Source organism: Hetaerina americana, unplaced genomic scaffold, assembly GCF_022747635.1.
Source record: "Hetaerina americana unplaced genomic scaffold, ioHetAmer1.1.p SCAF_2, whole genome shotgun sequence".
NCBI classification, from domain to species: domain Eukaryota; kingdom Metazoa; phylum Arthropoda; class Insecta; order Odonata; family Calopterygidae; genus Hetaerina; species Hetaerina americana.
Window position 1 is genome coordinate 97,417,552 of NW_027286763.1, and position 26,634 is coordinate 97,444,185.

General features: G+C 35.8%; 1 protein-coding gene across 1 annotated transcript; it reads right to left on the reverse strand.

Annotated features, from left to right (window-relative positions):
• Positions 1-25,374, reverse strand: LOC139688338 (uncharacterized). The gene is made up of 8 exons (XM_071585844.1): positions 24,718-25,374; positions 24,473-24,561; positions 18,069-18,162; positions 17,788-17,922; positions 12,618-12,721; positions 8,575-8,746; positions 7,232-7,856; positions 1-903 (listed from the first exon to the last, which is right to left on the reverse strand). Exons 1-8 carry the CDS (start codon positions 24,893-24,895, stop codon positions 150-152), a joined length of 2,151 nt encoding a protein of 716 aa, XP_071441945.1. The 5' UTR covers positions 24,896-25,374; the 3' UTR covers positions 1-149.
• Between the last annotated feature and the right edge of the window lie 1,260 nt (positions 25,375-26,634).

Below are 26,634 nucleotides of genomic sequence, written 5' to 3' on the forward strand. Positions count from 1 at the left end.
ATAGCTTGACCTCCATACAGTTTTATATCACATATTATTACTGGACAAAATAAATCCAACTACACCTGTTACTCAATCTGCCCAGCTAGTACCAACATAAAATATTCTCTTAAATGACCCTACACAGGGAAGGAGGGTAAGTGATAGATTCAAAGGGGTCTCTGGTAATTTAAATACAACTTCAGCATTGGTGGGAGTGGAAGACTTTGAATGCGGGCACACATTAATTTAGGATAAGTTATTCCATCCTTGGAGCCTTTGTCATCATCGCTATCATCAAGAATATCCTCTTTCTCTACATCACCATTTTCATCACAGACATTTTCAGATGAGAAAGGAACTTCTTCATCCTCTTTCTTGTTTTCATTTTCTCTACAGCTGCAGGGTTTATTTTCACAGTTGGAACAGGAGTTTTCCTCAGAATCAGAAGAATGAGAATCTTTCACGGAATCTTCATCAATGACATTTTCATTTGTGTGAACTGTAGGATGGGAATCACTACCAATACTCATAGATTCTTGTCTGTCACTGCAACTAGCTTCAGAATGAGACTTACACTCCTTAACATTGGGTTCCTTTGATATGGGGACGTTTAGTTCTTCATCATTCATAAGTGACACAGGTGGGCATGGATTGGATGCACTGGATGGACTTAATCTTGGTTCATCTTTTGATTGGAATAATTTAATTCCCCTGGTGCTTTTAGCATTTCGGGGCAATTTGAAACGTACCTTCTTGTTTGACGAATTGCTGCTACTGGGGACACTAGCATCTACACTAAAACTATTGGAATTGTTCTCATTGTTTTGCAATCTCAACCTTTTAACTTTGCTTTCACATATTTCATCTTCATCCCGAGAACCGGTGCTGGGTTCTGCTGAAGATTCAGCTGTGGCTGTATCCCTGAAATATTAAAGTTACATTAGCAGGAAGGTGATGGTGGTGATACAGATGCTATCATTTTGAAAGGAATACACAGTAATAAGTAACAATGCACTTCATATACAAATAATGATAGCCTTGTTATCTTTCAATAATTCATCGATGGTCAAGCAAAATCATTGACATACTCCGAGCCAACTCCACCATTGGGCAGATGGGTGACCAAGTGAGCAGTTGTGCCAAGTGTCACCACCTAAAGCAGGCAAATGTCTATGGTGCAAACCATTATGAGGATGACTACAATAGAGAAATTAGCTACCAGGGCACCTGAGTGGGGTGGGGGAATTCATCTTCATATAATCTTCTCAGTTGGTAGGCAAAATGCTTTTCAGCTGACCTGTTACTATGTTCTGAAGCATAATTGATAATAAATAAATTGATGAAGTTTTACTTCGAAACCTGGGTCGTGTGAATAAATCGTTTTCGTGTGGAACTACAAAGTTAGTCCTTTCATTTATTTATAATGAATCGGTTCCATAAAGTTACGCCAGAAACCATTAATTACATAATTGATAACTTCAAGTTTATATGCAATCATATACAGGAATCTCTTTTATGACTCCTTAGATCCCATGAAGTTACTCCAATTTAAATTTTTTATGCAACACTTAGTTTCAGCGAGTAAAAGCACATACACACACTAAATAGTAAGGAACGTATTACACACTGGATGACACTACCACACCACCTACACTTTAGTTCCTGTAGACTCCAAGTTTACCACGAGAGGAGAGGGGTGACATCCCCGTTAGCCCAATGAGCCCAATGTGTATAATTTTCGCAGCAGCGCCATGTGTGAGATGAAACGAAAAAAGCTAAATTGTACATATTTGCAATTTATATACGATTTCTTTAGGAAGAACTGTCAAGGAAGTATTAAAGCTTTATTGCTTACCAATGGCTCAAAACACTGTTATCATTAACATTTGAATTGCAGACAACTGTTTTCTATGCCTAAGGGGGGGATATACTTAATAGCCTGTATATTTTCCAGCAAATCAGCTTGTGACTTCTAGGATGAAGTCACATCCTCTGCCTGTAACATGCAGACCAATTTTAAAGCACATAATGGAATAAACAATGTGCATCTTATTCACTGAAAAATATGGTACATATGCCTACAAAGAGCTCTAGTGATGGTTTCTTACCCTTTAAATTACACATAACCTGCACACTGTTCCCTATATGGGTAAGTACTGTCAATGAAAATTCTGCTTACAGGTTACATAAGGAAATTTACACTATACGAGGTCTGTAAATTAAGTAACGAGAATGATTTTTATTAATTTTTTCATTAAAATAGAATTACAATTTTATATTGCCACCCTCAAAATAACTTCCTTCTGAAGCCAAACTATTAAATGAGTTCCCTTGAGGTGATTTTTCAACTACAGGAAGGGAATAAAGACACAAGGGCTCAAGTCAAGTGAATAAGGAGGCTGAGGAACCGCAGGAATGTTTTTACTGGCCTAAAACTCGTTTGTTGAAATTGCTGTTTGAGGTTTTTTGGAACCATTTTTGCACAATTTTTCTCATCCCCAATTCAATGGTCAAATCTGATGAACGGTAGTTTGAGTCAAATTCAACTCTTCCCCTATCATTCTGACAGTCAACCGACAAACTGAACACACAAGATGCCAGATTCTATCGACATTTTCATCGGTCTTGAAGATGAAGGTCTTCTGCTTCGTGGTACATCTTCAATCGGCTCTTTTCCTTCTGAACATGCCTTAATCCAACAAAAAACCTGGGCTCTTAACAAAATACTATCTCTGTAGGCCTACTGAAGTTTAGCAAGAGTTTTCATAGCACTGTGCCCAAGTCTGAAGCAAAACCTGATAGCACACCTTAACTCGTAATTGATGTCACCCATTTTTAGAACACAATAGAAAAAACTGTTTCACAAAAAAAATAGCTACGGACAACCAAATGACTCGAGCGAGTTCAAACCCTTACTGAAGGGGGATCACATGTTCCCCTGCCACCCCTCCAAGCTCAGCACCTCCAGTGTAGCCAGATCGATCATTACGTTGCCAGTCTCATTACTTAATTTACAGACCTCGTACTAATTTATTCCATATTCACCCATCCTTGGATACTTCTTTCCCCTCTGTCACATTCATAAATCCTCTTCCATTCCTGAGTCCTCTTGCTCTGTCTTTAGAGACACCTCAATCACACTGAACCTTGACTTTGGCTATACAAGGTCTGTTCAAAAAGTATCACCTCTCGTGTTTTTTCAAAAATTATTTATCTATCCATGAATATCTATTTTGTCCCCTTCAAAGTAATCCCCATTAGATATTATACACTTAAGCCAACATTTTTTCCTATCCTCGGAGCACTTCAAAAAATCATTTTTTGTGATCTTGTTCAGCTCCTCCTTCGATGCAGTTTTTATCTCGTCTATTGTAGCGTAGCATCATCCTTTCATGGGCCTCTTCAATTTCGGGAACAAGGAAAAGTCACTGGGGGCCAGATTTGGGGAACACAGTGGCTGCGGCATCATTAGTGTGTTGTTTTAGGCGAAATATTCGTGCACAAATAATGATGTGTGAGTAGGGGTGTTGTCATGGTGCAAAAGCCAATTTTTGTTCTTCCACAAATCCAGGCGTTTGTGGCGGATTGCTTCGCACATATTGCACATAACTTGCAGGTAATATTCCTTATTTACCGTTCTACCCTGTGGCAAGAACTCATGTTGCACCACGCACCTGCAATCGAAGAAAACTGTAAGCAAAACTTTCACATTTGACTTAACTTGGTGCACTTTTTTCGGTCTTGGTCTTGTGGCTTCCATTCAATTTTTTACAATAAAATGTATTTATCAGAACATCTGGATAGCCATTACTGATGCCAATTTGCTTGATTATGAAGAGCTCCCTTTCCTGATTTTCTACCAACAATGGTATGGATATCAGTCCGTGTAAGAAAATAATGAAATGCTGCGTACTTCTGAGACACATGATGTCTAGAGGAAGCATGAATGGTTCGGTCAGTCGTTGTGTCCTTTCCGAAGATGGTGAATTCTCTCAGCACGCAAAGTCTTTAAATCCAGAAAGTTAAGGATCCTTCTTTCCTCATTTCCATCTGAAGGATGGCTTGGTTTCATTGGTTTAAGGCTTTGATGAACAAAGCCAAATGTCTTATCAACTCCACGCACAAAAAATGTCATTCACGTAGCAGAGCCACCTAAGCACAGTTTAGCTCATTCAACTCACAGGAAAAGGGTACCTGTTCAAAATTATCCATAAAAACATCATTCAGCAATGGAGAAAAAGGAGAGCCATGGCAAGTCCACTCAGTTGTTGGTAAATTTGATTGTTGAATTTGAAATAATTTTTAGACACAACAACACTTCTGAAATCATTGGGACTGCTAGGCCTAAATCACTAGTCTCTCTTCTACTAGCCCTAATACTTCTTTATAAGGAACACTGACAAATAAATTGCTTACATCAAGGGCAATCAGACTGCACTTCATTGCGAGGGTTACCCCTACTAGCTTAATCACTAGAATAAATTGTCACCGTTATCTCAAAAAATATATGTAATTGCTTATTCTGTTACTTCTTTCTTTCTTCCCGACTATGCATACACCTGGTAATAAGCATGCATGAATATATCATGCATCTGATAATAAAATTAGCTGTGGCAAAATTCTCAACCAGTGTCAAGTATTGGGTAACTTTGTTCGTTTCACCAGTGCTGGACTGGATACTTTAGAATACAATTTGTTTTTATTGCTTGAAATGATTACACTTTCCAACAATAAAATGTTTATATTGGTTTAATAAATGGCAAGGGACTGTTCAGATTTCACGCTAATTATGGCTTGAATTGACTTTGTGAACATTCTCATCCCATGACAAGATGAACTTCAATGCAACAAAAAAACATTTGTTCTGTTCCATTAATGCCTAATATCTGCTGTTTTTCAGATAGTTTGCCTATTATCAAGTTCATTGTACAAATAACATCTTCATGATTAAATAACATTTTGGACTTTCTAATTTTGAGTAAAGCCTTATTCTGTTTTTTTGCTCATTAAAGCTAATAATTTTTATAAAATAAAGTTCATAGTTTCCATATTTCTTCAATTTGACACTTAGGAAGTCTTTTTTTCTTTTTAGTCCACTCCATATCCTGGAGAAAATAGGTTATGTAAAGGCCAGCTTTAGGATAAAGAATATCCCAAATCTGCATAGAGCCTGGTACAGAGCAGTCTTGAAGAAGTGAACAGTGGAAATGTTTAAAGGCTATGAAGAGTTGTTCAAGAGTATAAGGACATATAAGAACTATTTAATTATTTCATGCTTGAAAAATTTCCATGTTCATGTAGAGCTTGGTAGTATTTGAGTCATACAAAATGTGCCTGACACCACCACTATTTTTGTATATTTACCAAAATTATACTTTTGTTTTATTTTTCTACTCCTCGCACAGGGCATGCCCCAAAAAATAAGTAGAATGTGATACGTGATACTAATTTACACACCAGACTGTATCCAAGTCCTTGTCTCACGTTCTTATATTATAAAGGTAATAATAAAAAATATCAGTATAGATATACGTTTCAGTGAGAAAAATAATTAATGACAGGGGAATTTATCCAAAACCCTCTTAAAATCATTAGTGACTCAATCTCTAACTTAAGGTGTATACGTAATTCGAAACTATATACATGTGATGGTTATACTAACTTGCGAGAAAAAGGTGAGAGAAACAATTTAAAAATTATTCACCTACTTCCATCTTCTGTTAGTGCACCATCACGGCTTTAAAAAGGGAGAGCCAACAGATCAAGCTTTATTTGTTGTATTGGCTATTGACCATAGCTACCACTAGTTTTTAAATCCTTACATTTTTTCACGGTTTTTACTTTGATCTCATGGACTGTTGTATTGATACATGCAACAGTCTCATCTGTTGAATTTCAAGAATTAATGGAATGAAGTTGATAGATTTCAAGTACATACATTCATTTTTAACTACACTTGCCTTTAATCAAGCTAAACAAAATCATGGATACAAGAGTTCTGTTGAAGTTGAATAATAATAATATGTTTAAGTAATGATGTGAAGAAGATATCTGAAATCTTAAGGAAAATATTGGAACAACAGATGGAATATCCAACAGATTGGAGGTGTTCCAAAGGTTATTTTATTTTTCCTATGGCAATTTTATAATGGCACGACAGATGGAATATCAAACAGATTGGAGGTGTTCCGAAGGTTATTTCATTTTCCCTAGGGCAATTTTATTCATGATCATCGTTAGTTCAAAATAAAAATTGAGAAACTAAATAATTTTATGGAATTTACATTTCATGGGAGACAATACTTTAAGGGCTAATAGTGTCAAAAATACCACTTTCAGTTTACCTAGAGAAAAACCGGTGAAAGTCCACATTTTTTAGAGGTTGGGACTATCTTTAAAGTAGTGTAAATGCTGGAAAAGTAATTCAGAGCATACAGAGTCAAAAAAAGGAACTTTTTAGTAAGGATGACACAAATACTAGGCCATCTAATCATTATAAAATAAATGGATATGGAATTAGGCATTCTGCTACAGTTGAATGAACATTAAAAGTAGGTCTGTGGATATTTGAATTTTCCTTCTGGGAAGTATCAAGCAATGCCATCTCCTATTATAAAGACTCATTGTATGAGACAAAATTACCACAGTACAACATAAAAAGGAGGATCTCAATGTAAAAATAGTGATGTCTCTTAATAAATCTGCCACATAAGAACTTCTTTACAACAGGTCTCTTCATTTAGCAATCACTGAGTGGTAGTGCTTGCCAAGAGAAAGCCAGTCAGATTAGCTGGTCAAAGAAAAAAACATGAGTAGGAAATATGAATAGCAAACAGCTGCCATGCAGGAAGGATTTTGCAATTTGGATCAGGTCAAATGGAACATTTAATTTTTGCACATTAGTAGGCAATTGGCAACATGAGACATGCTGAGAACTAGCACTATTAATTGTTATTAGAATTTGAATTTTGCAGAAAAATTTTTATTTAAACTAGAGTAAATTAGCTTCATTTCATAGCCAATTATCAGACTTTTTCGAAAGTGTTTACCCCAAAAAGGAGCATTTAAAAGGTTATATGCACTGAAATCTGATTCCTTGCACATTATTATTAAATATTACTCCCTTTTAAGTTTGATTGGGACAAATTCATGAATTGTATTGTTTTAAATTTGTATAGGGAACCTTTTTAATGGGAGATTGCATTGCATCAGGAGATGGAATACTGAATGCTATGAAATGTACCCTTACCTTGAAGGATATTCATCATCCTCTTCTGGGATAACATCTCCCGCCAAAAAGAGCTCCAACCCATCATCATTATCATCGCTATCAGATGAAGAGGAAGATGCAGTGGAGGTAGATGTCAGTGATGATGTAGAAGATGATGACGAGTCCCTGAAATCTTCCAATTCATTCACCCACAAGTTCTCTCCCTCTCCAACTGTCGTCCTTTCTTCTTCCATACGAAATGCAGTCCTCAAGAAAGACCTCCTCAAGATTCCCTGTTCACTCCTTGGTGACTCCCTCCCAAGTAAACGCCTATTCACCTGAATAAGGGTCAAAACTTGATCCATATTCCGAATGTCCTCCAACTCTTGAAAGACCACAAGACCCAAACTGCGGAGACAGCTATCGCTGCTGCCCTCACTGACTGAGGATTGTCTACTCCCGCCACTTTCCTCAGATCTCCTTGATAGGTTTACATGCCTCCGGTTACCTTTCAATTCCTCGTTATTCCTTTGAATTTTCTGCTTCATTCGACGCACAAAGCTCCTCTTACAGAGGATTGGATGTTCACATTCCATTTTTTTGCGAATCAGAGTCCTAATCAAGTGCCGACAACTGTCCTGAAGACCAAGAGGCTCAAGAGGAGCTGAAAGAAAGCAATATAATAGGGTAATTATGGAAAACCAAGTGACTAAAATATATTGGGTAAAAATCAACCAAAGAGTGAGACATTCAACTTAAATGTGACAAAGATTTGCGCATAATCAAAAGATATTTGAATTTTCAGTAAATACATAGAAAACAGAGTATGAAAGGAAAATATAATTACAAATCATTTTATAGTGCCCTCTTTGCAATGCTTATTACAAACGCCTCTCATGCAGAATCAGAAGATGTATTGAGTGATAAAAGTTAAATCCATTTTAAGATGTATAACAAGGGTTATATTAGTAACATATTGTTGCACTTCAATGGCAGATAATGCACACACACAGATGAAGGGGCTTTCTTATATTCATGAAGCAAAAGCACTGCTTGATCGACTTTTCTAAGGAAAATTCTTGAAAGATTCACATTTATTTTTGAAGAGCCGTGATTAATTCATGCTTCTTACAAAACCCAAATTATAGAAAGGTACCCTTCCAAATCAACTGCAATGTTACACATATTACATCAAAACATATGTACATACATCGGGAATGTTTAGATTGTGAGGCAGAGTTGGATCACTCTAGAATAAGGATATATGAATAAATTGTGTGAAACCGAGATAGGAGTAACAGGCATTAACAACCTTGCGTCAATATGTTATATTGTCAATGTCATCAGAATTGGTAACAATATTACCAGCCAAAAATACTTACGCAATTTGATTGTTTGATTGGTATCCTTAGAATTTTGTGAATTGCTTTGAACTGGTAAGATTAAAGAAGCAAATGAAACTGGTAACACTGACACAGTTTCCCAACTGGTTTCAGAGAGACGAGTTATTTGCATCAACTGATGATTCAGAGGCATAACCAGTATTCCTCCAACCTGCAAAATTTATAAATTTAATATCTACATAGAGATATTCAATAACCACATGAAAAATAACATACTTGATAGCCATTACAAATTATTAAATAGAGTATTACCCTTGGAAATAATATCAATGCATTTTTTTGGATTTCAAAAGGTAACAGTAATTATCAAATAGGGAATGCATTAGTTTGTGCTCAGTTATGGGATGCAAAACATGAGAGAACATGTAACTAATTTTGAATGAGGTTATGCAGAGATATTAGACCAAAAGTGGCTCATTACCATGACAAAAAACATAGTTGAAAGATTCTCCATTCTCGGGATGTCACCGCGTAGGTTGTTTTTCTGACAACAGTTTCGCCCGTGTTTCAACGAGCGTCTTCAGGACGAAGTGCCGGGCCGCCAAATCCTTTTCCAGGCTCCTGATTGGCGGTAGCCATCTTCTCTGTTAAAGTTATCTTTTTCTTTTAGTATCTCGATCGATTCTCTGATAAGCCTAGGATAATATCTTCTTTCTTTGGATATTATCCTGGTCTCGTCAAATTTGATTGTATGGCCAGGTCCGCTCCACGCGTGTTCAGCAATGGCTGATAAACTGAACTGCTTGTTTCTAGTAGCCCTTTCGTGCTCTTTTAGGCATGTTTTCACTGCTCGGCATGTCTCGCCTATGTATGAACTTCCGCATGAGCACGGTATCTGATAGACTCCCTCGTGCAATTCCTTGGGAATTCTATCTTTAGGCTGTGGAAGTAGATGGGATACCTTGGTGAGGCAGTTGTATCTCGTGGCAATATTGTGCTTTCTCAGTACCCGAGATATCTTCTCACTTGTGCCGGCGATGTAGGGTATCGTGGCGTAGATCTTGGTCGTTTCCCCGTCGCTCCGTATTTCACTATGGTTGAGGCGGCGTTTCTCTTCCTTGGCGGTCCTTTTTAGGACCACGGACCTCTTATACCTGTTTTTCTGCAAGGCTGTCATTATATGTTTCTTCTCCGCAGATAACGACTCAGCATCAGAAAGTTTGTAGGCACGGTGTACTAGAGTTGCTACAAGAGAAGCCTTTTGCGCTGGATGGTGGTGCGATAATGAATTTAAATAGCGATCGGTATGAGTCGCTTTCCTGTACACTGCGTGGCCTCGGCTACCGTCTCCCTTCCTCTTTATCAAGACGTCTAAGAAGGGTATCTGTTTGTTTTATCTGTTTGAGAATAGAGAATCTTTCACCTGAACGCCGTGAAAATCTACGATCCCAAAAACCATAGTTATTTAAGATTCATCACTTCTGGGGAGACCAACGTTACGGGGATGAAATAAATTTCTCACATTACGCCTGATTTTCTTGGCAATCTTTTTTTCTTGAATGAAGCAATATTTTGCAATTTGGAGTAACTCTATTGGCACTCCTAGTTTACTCAAGACTTGACTTAAGGTAATTTCCTGAATCTGTTGATGAACTGACAAACTGAACTGTCAAAGCATAAGTGTGAAGGAAAGAAAAATTGGTATTATTTTGAATGTGCTAACCTTACCACAGAGTCAATATACAACAAAAATGCCTCATAGTTAATACTGACATAATTTCAATTGATATTCAGTTTTAACTCCAGTTAAAAGCCTTATCTACCTGAAATGCAACAAATTGATATGAAAATTTACCCAATTTACTCCAATTTGTGATGTAAAATGTGTCCCTACTCGCACCCCTATTAAAATTCAATGAATACTATGATTGGGATTGAAACAAATAAACTACATATATCCTGTAGACACTGCATTGTCGAGAATGGTCAAGAAAATTCACAACAAAATGGGCTCAATTTTTTGTGTCATCCTGGACTACTGCCTACTTGCAATTTTCTTTCAATGAATAAATATAACATACGAGCAGTAGGGAGCAGTTACACAGTGGAGAAAGAGTAAAACAGCTAGTAAACACGGCCAAGCCACAATTATGGAATAATGAGAGATGTAACTGGTCACTGCTATTGATGAACACATTTATACCTTATGCCCTCAAGGTCCTTAGTTAACTGTATGAATCCATCCTGATGAAAATCATTTACATATAAAACATATAAACTGAAAATAAAATGCATATTAACAGTAATACTATATATTTTGCAAACATACAATACATAACCATCCTTTTCAGTGCATCAAATATGACCTCCTCCCCTGATGTACAAGGTCTATTCAAAAAGTATCATGACTTTTGTGTTTTTTCAAAAAATATTTATTTATTCATGAATATCTACTTTGTCCCCTTCAAAGCTATCCCCATTAGATATAATACACTTGTGCCAACTTTTTATCCAATCCTTGAAGCACTTCAAAAATCATTTTTGTGATCTTGTTCAGCTCCTCTTTCAATGCAGTCTTTATCTCGTCAATCGTAGTGTAGGGTCATCCTTTAATGGGCCTCTTCAGTTTCGGGAACAAGAAAAAGTCACTGGGGGCCAGATCTGGGGAATACAGTGGCTGTGGCATCATTAGTGTGTTGTTTTAGGCCCAAATTTCATGCACAAGTAATGATGTGTGAGCAGGGGTGCTGTCATGGTGCAAAAGACAATTTTTATTCTTCCACAAATCCGGACATTTGTGGCAGGTTGATTCGCACAAATTGTGCATTACTTTCAGGTAATATTCCTTATTTACCGTTCTACCCTGTGGCAAGAACTCATGTTGCACCACGCCCCAAGAATTGAAGAAAATTGTAACCAAAACTTTCACATTCGACTTAACTTGGCGCACTTTTTTCGGTCTGGGCTCATGCTGCAGCTTCCATTGGGATGACTGACCTTTACTTTCCATGTTATAACCATAAACCCATGATTCGTCCCCAGTTATGACCCTCTGGAGCAAATTCCGGTAGTCGCGGACAGTCATTAGCAATGTTAATGCATTGCTGTTTTTTGTCGAAATTGAGCAATTTTGGTACGAATTCCATGGCGAACCATGTCATGCCAAAATAATTGGTAAAAATTAAATGGCACGAGCCAATTGATATGCTTAGGTCCTCAGCAACTTCTCTAGCAGTGATTCGACGATTGACCAATACTATTTTCTCTTCATCAATGTTTTCGTCTGTTGTTGAAGTGCTCGGGCATCTGGCACACTTTTCATCGTTCGGCTGTCAGGGAACATTTTTTACCACCAATAAATGTTGCTTTGGTCCAAGGTAGCTTCTCCTTATGCCACAGTAAACATTTGGAATGAGTCCACACACTTAATTTAATTTTTTACACAAAATTTGATACAGATTCTATGATCCATTTTTTGGAACAGGCAAAAATCAAAGACAAGTCAAAACAGGCACAAGCAAAACAGCTGTCAACAATTAACTGAACATTCTAAATGGCCGAACTTTTTGGCATAAGGGAGGGACATAAGTACCAACATAATGCCACAAATAAATCAAATAAACATAACCGGCAAAAATTCACGATACTTTTGGAACATACCTTTTATGCACCTAAAAAAGTTTTATTGCATTCAGCTGCTTCTGGTGCATTGCTAAATTTTGTTTTAAATTTATGAAATCAATTACGTAAGTAACATTTTGAAGACATGGCAGAGATAAAATGCATCTAAGGATAATATTACAGTGAGAATGGCTGCCTACAGAATCTCACAGATCTATAGTTCAATTACTTATGCGAGAAAAAAGGCAACTATCATAAATGACAATTCCAGCATTTCCATTGGTGATAGGCTTTACTACATAAATTAAATGGGAATGTGGTGGAAAAATATGGAGATCCAACCTCTTTTGTGATTAGGAAAGTTCCTCCATCGAAGCAATAGCTGAAGTGCCAAAATAGTTCACATTTCAAACAGTTTCACCATAACTTAAAAAAAATAAAGACTGGACTACATCATTTACCTTCAGCAGATTTTTCATGTAATTTTCATATGACTCAGGACAAGCTGCACCACAATATACCCGGTCATATTGCATAACTCCAGAATCAAGACATAGGCAATTACCTGAAAATACATTATTATGTAAGTGTAAATTTTAAGGGAATAAGGGTTATCTGATAGATTTTTTTCTAAAAATTGATTAATTTTTGGAATTTCAAAGAATTACACAAAACCAAGTGTATATTTTGAAAAAAAAAATAGAATTATAATGTTGCTAACAAAACCAGAGGAATCTGCTGTCATCAAAAATGAAGACGCTGGTGACAAAGAGCCATTCTTTTATGTATCTAGAATTACCAAAAGACTTGATAATTCACTCTGGCTCATGCTGTAGGGGCTAGTTTTGAGTGACAGCCTGAAGAAAAAACAAAGAAAACAAAAAACCTGTATTCATGAAGGTATTCTTAATATTTGATGCACAAAACAGTCATTTGAGGATGCCCATTGAAATTTTTTTCTACTATCCAAACAACTTTACTCTTTGGCCACTTCCCTAAGGCGATATTATTTGTTGAAATCACTTCACTTGGGTCAAGCTTCAATTGAATAGTTCCTCCTTTGAACTTGATGGTGGCTTCAATGGGGGTCAGGGATTTATACTAGGGTAAGCACATCCAAAAATTCCAGATCAGCAGGACTTCCAATAACTGTCAATGTCAATTTTAGGGACTTTCAGATTTGAAAAGTGGTCCGATTTCCTTGGTCCATTAATGAAAGTGGGCCTTTTTCACCAGGCAGTAGTGCGTTGAATGGGTGCTTAAACAACTATGATCATTTGGCACAACCCTAAAACCAGTAATTATAAAAGTAATTTCCATCTCAAATATGTTTATTCATTAAATTGATTGATATTACTGCCAATGGAATGGCACATAACTACACAACTTTAGAGAAATCCTCAAAGTTTTTCAAATTTTACAGGGAATATTTCAGTTTTCCAGGGTATCCCACATCTCCAAACAAGTTCATGTTTCAGCAAATATTAGTTATGTGGTACCAAATAAATATTGATAAGTGTAAGAAATGAAAAAGAATAATTGGTAGTCTCTGTGACATTGAACACATAATATAACATACTGATGTGTGCCATAAATATTATTGAAGAATTACAAAGAACTGTGAGCACTGCTGCAACAGTTTTGTCATCAGGGTCACCAACTGTTCATTCAAATGCAAGAACTTTCAGCATAAAAATTATTCACTTGGACCAGGATGACTCCAGTCAAGGTAAATGATTTTTAACCCTCTAAGTACCATGGGCTGATATAACAGCGAAAATTGCCAGCATGAATTTTAAAGTTTTGAAACATCTAGAAAAAACAGGAAGTTTTTTTGACCAATTAATGTTTTTTTTAAATTTAGCTATAGAGGTTAATTGCTAATTTTAAAATTCAGACATCGCATTAAGGTTAAATATAATTATTGCAACAAAAACAATTGGAATAACAATTGGAAAAAATAAAATAAATCATTTTTTTTGTGGCAGTCAAGTTATACAATATCGATTATATACACAAAAAACTACCATCATTATATAAATAAGTTCACTGGGAAATTAGCAAAAAAATCATTTAGAAATAATGAATATTTAATGAATTGCAAAACTTTTAATTGGCTCCTGTACAGTCATTTTCTACTTTCCCATTTTCTTTCAAACTCCGAACATTGGACTGCTTGCTTAATACTCATTTTGGGCCAGGCAAATGCCATGCACACTTTTCTCTCATTTTGTGCATACAGTTCCAGACCTAAACTTTTAATCATGTATTCCTCTGCAAAAATGCAATTTTTCCCTCTCATGCCTCGACATTGTGTTGGTTCAGCTTTTGACCCAAAAATCATTTGACCTGCAGGTATAATTACATCATTCTCTGTTTTCCTAAGGCATTTACACTCCAGGGTCTGTATGATTCATTAAGTTTATTTAAGCCTAATAATTTGTTTAGCTAGACTATTCCTTATGTAGAATGTTTGAATTGAGAACCATATGAGCAATTACACAACAACAGCTTTCTTCCAAAAATTTGCCAAGGCAAAGTCAAAACAAACTGAAGTTGATATGGCAACAATTGTCGCTTTTTTCATAGGTTAAGCTGAACTCCACAGACAGCATTAAATCAGTGTCATCACTACAAACATTATCGCCACTAATGCCATCTATTAATCTAGGTTTTTCCCCTTAATCACAATGCTTCTCTCACTGGAACAGAAAATAACTTGGTCTCTCCCACACACATTCTCTTTGCCATCTTTTTCTCTGAAAAACTCATTATCATTGCTTTGCGGTAACAGATAATTTATCAAATCTTCACATATGTTTTTTTAAAAATATTTTTGGCTGCCATTTTAGGAGAAACAAAGAGTGATTTTGTACATAACCATAATATTTTCAAGTCAGAAAATAAGGAATCCTTTTGCTCACAAAGGAAAAGCATGACTTATTCCCCTTGAACAAAACAGAGGACATTATTTTTTGTTGTCTCAGGCGTAACTTTATGGAATTTGCATAACATATTGAAATGAAATAATGGACTTTGTAATTCCACACACTTTATTTAAAAAACACAACCCAGGTTTCGACGTTGAACGTCATCACCTTATGATGACGTTCAATGTTGAAACCTGGGTCGTGTTTTTTAAATTAAGTGTGTGGAATTACAAAGTCAATTATTTCATTTCAATAGAGGACATTATCTTTGTAATAAATCTCAACATTGCCTTCTCAACCAAACTTTATCAATTAAGTAATCCTCAAGAAATTTTTTGTCACATTATCATTGTGCTAGTCTCTTTATCTATTATCATATTGAAGTGACTACCTATCATCATATTACAGCTTTCTTTGCAGCAATATGCATAAAAGCATTAAAAAAGAACAAGTTCCATGCCTTATAAAATCATTTATAATATTTAAAAAAAATAAAAAATGCATTTACGATAAAATTGAGGGTACACTTTGAAAGAGTGTATTATCTAGTTTATCAAATACCAAAATTAATAACCATCCATTAAAAATGTATTTAATTGCTTTGATTTTATATATGGTCTACAGCCGATATACTGACTTGTGGCACTTCATGCCCAAGGAGCTTATGCTAATATTGGCCTGCGGTACTAAGAAGGTTAAACCTTGAAATACATTTGAAAGATGTACTTCAAGGTGCGCATGTGAAAAATATTGACTAAGTACACCATCCTAGTCCGAAATTCTCTGATCAATGCCAGTATTGTATCTTGGAGCATCATTTGTAGAAACATTATTTTACCATAAAATGAAACCAACATTCTGAAAAATATTGATGCATGTACTGCTTCAATAATGTAATATACCTCAGAAAGAAAATAGATTCAAGCAAGAACAGTATCATTTCAGTCATGTTAAAAGTTTATCATTCTATCATTAATCAATAGGAAGTCTAAGAATCACAAGCAAAAGATAATCACTTCCTGAGAACTTAATGGTCGAGGAAATAAATGTAACATTATGTACCAAAAATCTAGACATTCTGATATATCTGCATACAGCATGAGCTAGATCTAAAGCGTGTCCTAAAACCCGAGCATTGTAAATTGTTATCAGTGGAACCATGTACATCACTGCCCACACTACAAAGAGTGAGCATTGAGGTGTTGCCTCTATTCCAGGAGTGGCCCTGCTATAAACACTAAAAAAATTAAATTCTTAAAACATATACCTCTTAAAATCCTGATATGGGCTCACCAATTTAAGCATTTATCTAGTGTCAGACTAAAATTATGAAAGTATTCCTTTAACAACAGAAGGACAATGCTCAAATTGAGAGAACCAAAATCTATTATTGAACATCCACTTTTGCAATTAGTTGATAGTTAGCTGAGGCTGGCAGAGTCCTTTATTGAACATATGTGACACACAGATATGGCTAGGCCATCAACAAATGTCATGTCTCCATCAATGGCAAAGGCAAACAATGTCACACAGACCCCTGTGGAACTTCGTTATCTAGGCTATAGTGACTAGACATGGTTTAGCTCTGCCTAAATTTCAAATTATGGCTGGTTACAAAAATTTTTATTAAAATGGGTTAATTAATCCTAAAAAACCATCTGGTGAGGCCAACTTTCTTCCTTCCACAGATCATGCAATGAGAGCCTATTTGAAGTAAAAAAAAAGTAGCCAAAATATTGTAGCTAACGGTCAATTTTTAATTTAAACTTCATATAAGGATAAATTAATTACAAAGATTTCTTGAGCAAAATTAGGCATCTTCAGGACCACATACCTCAACTGTGATGATAGTGGCATTGCCACTGCTCAATAGAACTGTAAACATGTCTAAGTCAACAGCATGTGATTTTGAGATGAATCAAATATCAAAGTTAAAAAGGAGGGGAATACACCTAATTTGCTTGGTAGGTTAGGTTGATACACTAACACTAAAGAGACGACCATTGCAGGGCATTAAGCTGGTGAAAGATACTAGCATTTGATGAGTGCAAGGTCAACTGATTCCTCAGTACCATGATCCAATATATAGGTACTTCTAATCGTCCAAATCATGGCTAGCAATATGGAAAGTGTAGAGAATGGGGAGCAAGAAGTTTTAAAGTCAAGTAGCTGACAGCAGAAAAAGATATCTACACATTTACAACAGCCTTAGTCATTTTAGGGGCTTCTTTTAAAAGTGGGGCTTTTGAGTGAAGTGGTCAAAACTAGGGGGACAAGTCCTCAACTAGGGAAAAAGTGGAAGCCTTGTACATAGATTTCTAGCTCGATTAAGCAAATTAAAGTAAGGCATGCAAGGATGTTTCCCCTAAGGGACTCTGTATGTATTTCTGTACTTGGGAATGGTTTATACAGCCTTAAATTTAGGCATTTTGGGTGCAAGCTGCATACATACGTGATAGGTCTTCTGTAAATTAAGCATGGAAAAAAATAGGTAATATATACACAGGGGTCTTGTGATTACCTACTCTGTTAGGATTTTGTGGTTGATTGTCTACTTACTGTTAAATTCTAAGAATTATTTTACTCCTGGGAGTGATGAATATAACATCAAATTGCATACAAAAATATGAAGAGCAAAAATTAAATACATGGAAGGTATAATATGAGGGACAACAGTATTAAAATTTTCCCTTTTACTTACCTATAGTAAATTTTGGCTCACAAAGCTCAAACTCATAAAGTGCATCCGAACTAACTTTAAACTCACTAAGTTTCCAGTTGGCATATCTAACAACCTCTTCATGTATCTCTACACCATGGTTGATGCCATTAGGCCCTGTAATGTGAAATACTTAGTTAATTTTACCAATAATAAATCAATGCCATTATTGTGCGAAATACTAATTAAGTAATGAATACATACATTCAATTGCGAAATTAGAATATGAGTACATATTTCCTCTCTCTGCTACTAAATCTTACCTAAAATAAGACCAACGATTGTGCTCAAATAACCAGTACCAGATCCCAGATTTAAAAAGGACTGTCCAGGACGAAGTTTCAGGTATTCCACCACCTGAATCAAATAAGGATACACTTTCAGATAAAAATATTTCAGCAACAGCATCCACAAGAAAAACTCACTATATATTTAAATATGAATAATACCAAGAACTTTGTTCGAGATTTATTACATAGTCAATAACTAACATTACACTTTAAAAATCCGTTAAAATTATGGAATGCCATCCCTTTTGAACATATTATTTAAAATGTTATGACATAAAAACATTAGTAACTTTTAGTAATATAAAAAGCTGAAACTTTTTTCAGCCATTACTAGTAGACCAGAAAGAAACTCATCAAAATTCTGGCTATTGAAAATATTACAGTCAATTATTAATCCAGGGAGCAATATGCCGGTTGCCTACCATACATTTTGAAGTTCAAATTCATTTCTATGCATCAACATGTGGGACGCAAGATTTTTTTTCCAAGTTGAGGCATTAATGCTAAAACTCTCAGTCAAAAGATCATAAAAATGTATTAATTCAGGAAGTTGAGAGAAACTTGATTGAAAATTTCATGATATATCAATGGCTAACAGTGACAGTAATAATATTTATTTCAATTTCCTGAGTTTTAAGGGTTCCAGTGGTCCAGTTCATTATAACATTCATCAATTAATAATGCACTAGTCGAGAGAAAAACTTGAATGAAAATTCCATTACTCAAATGAAAATGTTTATTACTATCATCATCAAAAATTTATTATTATTGCCAGCATGCCCTAGTGTAATTGACCAATTTCATTGGTAATGCCAAACAATTAGGTACTTATCCACATATACAGAGTACACACAAATAATACTGATAGTGTTCAATTTACCATGGTATTGTAGTTGCATTTGATAACAGTCTGTGGGAATATTTTTATATTTTCCATTTAATAAAACTAGAAGTCATTCTGTGATCATTTTTGAATCTCAAGAGAGATCGACCCATAAATGAGGGCAGTTAGAGAGGTTATCGGAATCACCACCATATGTCAACACTAGCACGAGTTTCCCAGAGAGTAAAATGTAATCCTTAATGAGTAAACACCTAATACGTCAGTGCTCTGGGAAGAGATCTGTGTTGCTGATGCCTCTCTGTTGTTGTTCCTGTATAGTGATTTGTGAAGATGGAAAAAGTTGAGATCCAGCAGTGATTAAATACTTTGATTATTACTTAAAGAAAGGTATGAATGAAAAAGAAATTCATGCCGACTATCAGAATACTTTGGGGGACCCTGCTTCTTCATATTTAACTGTTGCCAAGTGGACAAATGAGTTTATTTGGTCGGGACAGCTAAGATAATGAGCCGCATACTGGTCAGCCAAAATGTGCCCCTACCCCAGAAATGATTGCAAAAAACATAAAATGATCATGGAGGATCCCAGACTGAAAGTGCGAGAAATTGCTGAAGCTGTAGGGATGTCATCTGAAAGGGCATATCACATTAAAAGTGTGAGAAAATCATCTGCAAGATGGATGCCATGACTCTTGATGCAGGACCACAAATGTATCAGAAATATTCAAACAATGTTTCACCTGTTTTAAGAGCAACCCACAAGATTTTCTGCACCAGTTTGCGACCACCGAGGAAACTTGAGTCCACTATTATACCACAAGGACAAAACAGCAGCCAAAGCAGTGGAAACATGTTGATTCACCACCAATAAAGGCAATACAGTCGTCTGTAAAGGTGATGGCTTCAGTTTTCTGGGATGGGAAAGGGATTCTGCAGATTAATTATCTTCCCACAGGTCAAACAATTACTGGACAATACTACACTCTCATACTCTTAGACCAACTAAAAATAAAAGATATATGAAAAAAGGCCATGTTTGGCAAGGAAGAAAGCCATCTTTCATCAAGACAATGCATGCCCACACACAAGTGTCGTTGCCACGGCAAAAATATGTCAACTAAGATACAAATTGTTTCCACACCCATGTTACTCGCCTGATTTGGCTCCATCAGATTTCCATCTCTTCCCCAGGTTCAAAATTTTCCTCAGTGAAGAGAGATTCTCTTCAAACAAAGAGCTAACAGCCAAAGTAAACGGGTATTTTGCAGGTCAGAAGGAATCTAATTTTCAAGGTGGGATCAAGACATTGGAACATCGCTGTACTAAGTGAATCAGTGTACAGGGAGACTACATTGAAAAATAAAAAAGGCAAGGTTCACTGAGGTTGGTCCGAGAACTTTTCAAATTACCCTCGTATCACAGAGTAATTCCATGGAGTTCAGTTTAACTTTGTTGAACTTCATGAAGAATATGTAAATCAGCATGTTCCAGGTAATTTCAGTTAATTCCAATGTTAAGCAGTCAAATAACCACAGTAATTAATAATCTTTAAGATTGTTGGGAAGATGTTTTAATCGAGTGTTTAGCCAAGTTTCACAGCAACAAAGCAGAATTTTTGTGCTGCTTCATAACCATGGATGAATTAAGGGTCCATTTCTTCACACCCTAGACAAAAGAACAATCAAAACAATGGATTGCAAAGGGAGAACCGCCTCCAAAGAAGGCAAAGACCGTTTCATCTGTAGGCAAAGTCATGGCATCGGTTTTTTGGGATGCGCATGGGACAATTTTCATTGACCATCTTGAAAAAGGAAAAACTATTAACGGCGAGTATTATGCGAACTTATTGCTAAGTTTGAAAAAAGCAATCCAGCAAAAGCGGCTTCATTTGGCTAAGAAGAAAGTGTTGTTTCATCAAGGCAATGCACCAGCTCACAAATCCGTTATTGCAATGGCTAAAATTCATGAATTCAAGTTTGAATTGCCACCTCATGAACCTTATTCACCAGATTTATCCCCTTTGAATTGTTTTCTGTCCCCAAACTTGAAAAAATGGCTCAGTGGTGAATGATTTTCCAACAGTGAAGAAGTGATGTCGGCAGTTCATGGCTATTTTGAGGAGCAAGACAGTTCTTATTATAAAAAGGGTATTGAACTTCTTGGACATCACTGGGAAACGTTCATAGAGATGATGTTGAAAAATAAATATATTTTTTTCCCAAAATTTAAGTGTTTTCTTTGTAGGGTCAAGTATTTCTGGGATCACCCTCGTAAGCAAGATTGGGGGCCACCGAGCTGAAAACATTACCCATGGCACTAAATTATTGATAGAAGCCTCCACAAAAATTTAATAATAATTCATTATTAAAAGCACAATTTACTAAACCTGGACTCAAATTAATACTAGAAGTTAGCCTCCACAGCCACATTGGACACATCTTCTTTAGAGAGTAGGCCAAAGGCCAGAATTTTCTCCACCGTTCCCCATTCCTTGAGAATCCTGCCTCTAAACAAGTAAATACCTACCCTTAATGGTGCAAATGACCCTGGCTGTTGCTTGGCTCTCTTAATAGCTAAGAGGGTGTGAGCTACTGGCTGTGAGTTTGTAAGGTGCCAATTCTATAGAAAATATTTATTTTTGTGGAACTCAAAACTGATATTTTGGTTAACTAGTACTGTCCGAGGTCAAGTGGCCACTGGACCATGGGTAGTACTTTGCTACTGTTGTCTTCTTATTGCCAAGCTCTAACTTCTGTTGATGGTCACCTAGTTGACTGAAATATCGATGCAGAATTACACAAAAAAATCAACATTGGCTAAAGATTGACACCTTACAAGAGCCTACTACCCGATATTATAGCATTTAATATTTTTATTTTATATCACAATGATTCATTTCATTATATATTTCAAGATTTACTTTTGCTTGTTTTCTTTACTTCAACTTATACTCACGCCAAAAACCTTATGTAGGATATTTTGAGATAAGAATCAGAATTAAACTCATACTATCCAATAATCAAAAATATATAGTAGCAAAACTCAGGAAATTACATGTCTGCAGAATTTTCACATGATTACAGATTTAACCTAACAGGTAAATTAACTATAGTTTTTGGGGCTTTGATGTGTAATACTCCATGACAAATATTATGCTAATTAGAATTTCAGGAGTCTATATGGATGAAGCTGGGAAGCTTCCTCATGATCAGCCTGTGTTCATCCAAAAACTAAGTTAAACGATAGACTAACAACAATAATAATCCCCCTCTGATACAATCATAATATGATCACAGAATTGTGATGGTATTGTACAGACTTAACACATTCACCATGCAACTCAATTAATTAGGAGCTTATGCATGAGAGTATTATCTTATTTCCAACATTTTTGTTACTTTGAAACACTGTGCTCAAGACAGATGTAACAATATAGAGCAGAATTCATCAGGATTCCCTACTATCCCTCTAGTATAATAAGGTCCACTTAAATAATGAAACATTTTATCAAAGTGTGTGTATTAATACAAAGTAATTTTATTAATTTTTTTAAATATGAGAGGAAATTAATCACTTTGATAAGTTTTCACTTTGATATATGACTTTCTTGATGGTTCTGACAATGTCATTTGCAATCAAATTACAGCATAAGCAAAACACAGGAAGTTATTCTCCAATTTTCCATGCATGCATGCATAGCTCCATTTCCCCTAAGCTACTGTCACTGTAAACACCCTTATTTACAGAATTCTACTGGTAGGGTAGGTTTTTGGGAGATCTGGTGGTTATGTGCTGCTATTAGTCCTGTCTAACAAGACATTAAATACCACATGATATAATAAACCATTGTTTAGCTCCACTTATAATGAGAGAGTTTATCTTTTTAATTCCACAGAATGTTATTTAGACACTAACAGGGTTTCTACACTAAAGGTTATTACTAGGGGAGGTAATATGTGATCATTAGTTCCACTTACTGTCTACCTCCCTTCATTTCACTCAACATCCACCCTCCATATTTTCATTATATCCTCTACTCCATCTAGCCAACTCATCAAATCTTTTCCCTCCTTTATTCTTCAACACATCATTGCCTCTCAATACCTCAGGAAATACTTTTCTTGTCTTATTGAATTTCTCACAACCACCAACTCTCCTACCCTACCATGCCTAGTAGTACATTCATTTGCATTCCTTCCATCTATTTTATTTTTTCCATTCTTCTCAACACCTACAACTCAAAAGCTACTAATCTGCAACAATCCTCTTGCTTCAATTGCAATGTTCCAGGGCCATAATGCCCTCCATATTTAAGTGTTTAATAATCTGCCATTTACATATTTATTTCCTTTTCATCTACTCCCCACTTTATGTGAAAAAATCTTCACCTAACGTCATTATCTTAATGCTCTCACTACTTGGCTCATTAAATAGGTGAAGTTTTCTACCCACTCCAGTATGTGACCTCCACCTTTAATATTTATATCCAAAATATTTTAAATACATACATAAACAATAGCTAGTCAGTTACATATGATGTTTTTTCTCCCACTGAGTAGGCTCTTTCATTTTAGTCCATTGACAAGGAGTCCCTGCAGAAAATGAGAACATGCAGTCTAATGTGGGCTTTATCTCTGGAAAAAACTTGCTTTTATATTGTCATTATAATTAGACGGATCTGCAGGTGGTGTCAGTCAGAGTGGGCAGCACAAACCTTTGTGTACGGGGTGTGGTGATAAGTTCATTCCTACTTCAACTATTAAAATATATTTAAAACTTAATCATCAATTCCAACTATAACATGCAAATCATTATGAATTGGGATCGGCACTTCCGGTTGTAAGTAAACGTAAGTAGATACAACTCCATGACACCTCTATAAAGGTATTAGTTAACTGCCCTGCAACATAGATATATATGCAGGGTGCAATTGTGTTCACTTGCTATCATCTAAACTTTGTGTACTTGGCGAAATTCATACTTGAAGTTTCACTTAAGACCTAAACAAGTGTAGAAGGTAAAGGAATATATGAGAAGGTATTGAATATATTAGAAGATCAAAAGAATGCATAGGAGTAGACAGGAAAAATCTTTTTTATAAAAAAGAATCAGATGGATTTGACATGAAATGAGACAATTTTAGGTAATATAATGCAAGGCACCATGAAATATGGAAGGACGGATAGACTAAGCTTACCAATTTAATGAAATACAGGCAACAAAAGGTATTAGGGTATATTTTAACGAGCAACAACAAATTTGATACGCATAATGAACTTAACTACTGAGCAACTGCTTGATGTATGCTTATGTTCAAACACCATGTTTATATCCTAACAATATGCCAAAAGACCTGCGGGATGGATGCTGTTGATGATTAAACTGCACACCATCTTTTAATTTACAACTTTAATGGTTTCATGCAACTGACTACGTCACTTTACTCGCAATAAGTCATAGATGATGAAGAAATCTACAAACTAAAAGTTCCATGAAAATAACGAAGCTGTTCTAAATGCAGTAAATAATTCACCTCACAGTAGACACAGGGTGCTGACAAGTGCAGTAGACCAAATTTCCATGCCATGTCCCGGTAGGCGGCTTTTCTCCTTTCAGCATCAGCTAAATGACGAAATATATTCATAAGTTAAAGGTTTCACCAAAAAAGTAACAAGACTTGGCGATCGTTTCTCATATTTGTTGAGAAAATAATCATCAAACAAGATGTCCTAACCATAGAGCACGAATGAATTTACTGGGGAGATGACTGACTTTTACCTTCGTATGTCCCTCCATCACGATCTTCCGCGACGATTGGAGGGGTTTCCGTGTAGTAATGACCACGGTCCACAGCACGAAAAATTCTTTCAACTAATCTACTACGAATGTATCCTGCGTTAGCTAGACGATCAACTAAATCATCATTATCAACGCCAGAACTAACTGCACCCCCCATAATTAAGCGTTTGACAATTTTTGAAGATTCGTAAATCTTTAAACAAAAGAGCTCATTTCATTGCAGTAATTAGGGGCTAAGTCTCGTAGCAAGAATTCTTGATAACGTTTAAAGCTCAACGGTAAGTGCTTAGGATAGTTAAAGTCCCTCAATACTACACATAAAAAATGCACCGAAAAGATACACCTAGACTTCAGGAAAACAACATTGCACATTTGTATAATACGCAAACAATACAGTGGCTCATGGGTTTACAAAACAAGATGGAGATTACACAACTGCAGTAAGGGACTGATACATTAACAGTAAGGTACTACCACTGACAGTCGATACATTAGTTAGGTGAATAAGTAATTATTGGTGTTAAGTGAACACCATATTATATAATTAACCCTCAACATTAAACTTGGTTCCCAAATGTGGCTTCGAGCGTCGCTTAATCAGCTGACCTAACCCATTCGGGAATATCGGAAGTCGCCAGTGATTTGTTTTCACTTTAAGTTAGACACTTAATTTCAACTTTTTGAATACAATTATTATTATTATTATTACCTTTTATTTGCCCAGAGATCACAATACAAAAATACCAGGTGGGTGAAGTATGTACATGATATAAGGCACGTCAATGAGGAGCAAAGACACAGGCTCAGTTAAGATACATAAAAGAATAGATGCTCATAGTTACATAAGTGTTTGGTACAAACCCATGAACATCGGCTGTAACATGCACATACAATATCAAATTCAGAAAAATCATTGATCACAAACATGAATCAGACCATTACCATTGCTAGAAACTAAAAGTATGAACTTACTGGTCGGGAATATTGTTGAGATATTCATCAACCGAGTAAAACATATTGCGTTGTAGATATCTTTTTAGTTTATGCCTGAATACGGCAGTTCCCTGTGTATCCTTGATACTTTTGGGTAGTTTGTTAAATAATCTGATGCCCATTTCATTGGGTCCTAATTTCAATGCTTTAGTTCTTATATTCCCATAATGGAAGTCATTCCTGCCTCTGGTGTAATGATGATGATAGGCAGAGTTAAGAGAATAGTTGCCGATGTTATTTTTTATATATAGAATTAAAAACATAATGTAGATGCATGGGAGTGGTAGCAAATTTAATTCATGGAAAATAGGCCTTGATGGAGCATTGTAAGGTTTCCTGGCGATGATTCTAATAGCTTTCTTTTGCATTTTAAAGATGGTTTGAGAAATAGCAGCTGATCCCCATAATATTATACTGTAGGTTATATTTGAGTAAATTTCCCCATAGTACAAATTGAGTAGTACAGTTTTACTTGTAGTTTCATACAGGTGTCTTAATAAGTAGCAAGTTGAACTGAGCTTGTGTTGGAGGGCTTTTACATGAGTATCCCAAGAAATATTTGCACATAGAGAAATACCTAGAAATTTGCATTCTGTCACACGCTCAATTGATAGGTCATTGATTTTTACCAGCAGATCATCTGATATGTTCTTATTGTGTGTAAAGTTTACTATTTTACTTTTATTTACATTTAAGTCTAGAAGGTTGTCTGTACACCACTTGTTTATAGCAAGTGTGACAGACTTAGCTTTTTCCACAAGGCTGGGATATGTTTGTGTTGATATTATTATATTAGTGTCGTCAGCGTACAACACTGGTATTATTCCATCATTATTTGGTAAGCAGTTAGGTAGGTCATTGATGTAAATCAGAAAGAGGAGTGGCCCAAGGGTTGAGCCTTGT

What these genes read in the sequence shown, in the direction of transcription:
- LOC139688338 (XM_071585844.1), bottom strand. Translation starts at nt 24,895, where the DNA reads ATGGGGGGTGCAGTTAGTTCTGGCGTTGATAATGATGATTTAGTTGAT. An exon ending in CACCCTGTGTCTACTGTGAG is followed by an intron (nt 18,163 to 24,472) that starts GTGAATTATTTA and finishes TATTTGATTCAG; the next exon opens with GTGGTGGAATACCTGAAACT. An exon ending in CAATCAAACAATCAAATTGC is followed by an intron (nt 7,857 to 8,574) that starts GTAAGTATTTTT and finishes GCTTTCTTTCAG; the next exon opens with CTCCTCTTGAGCCTCTTGGT.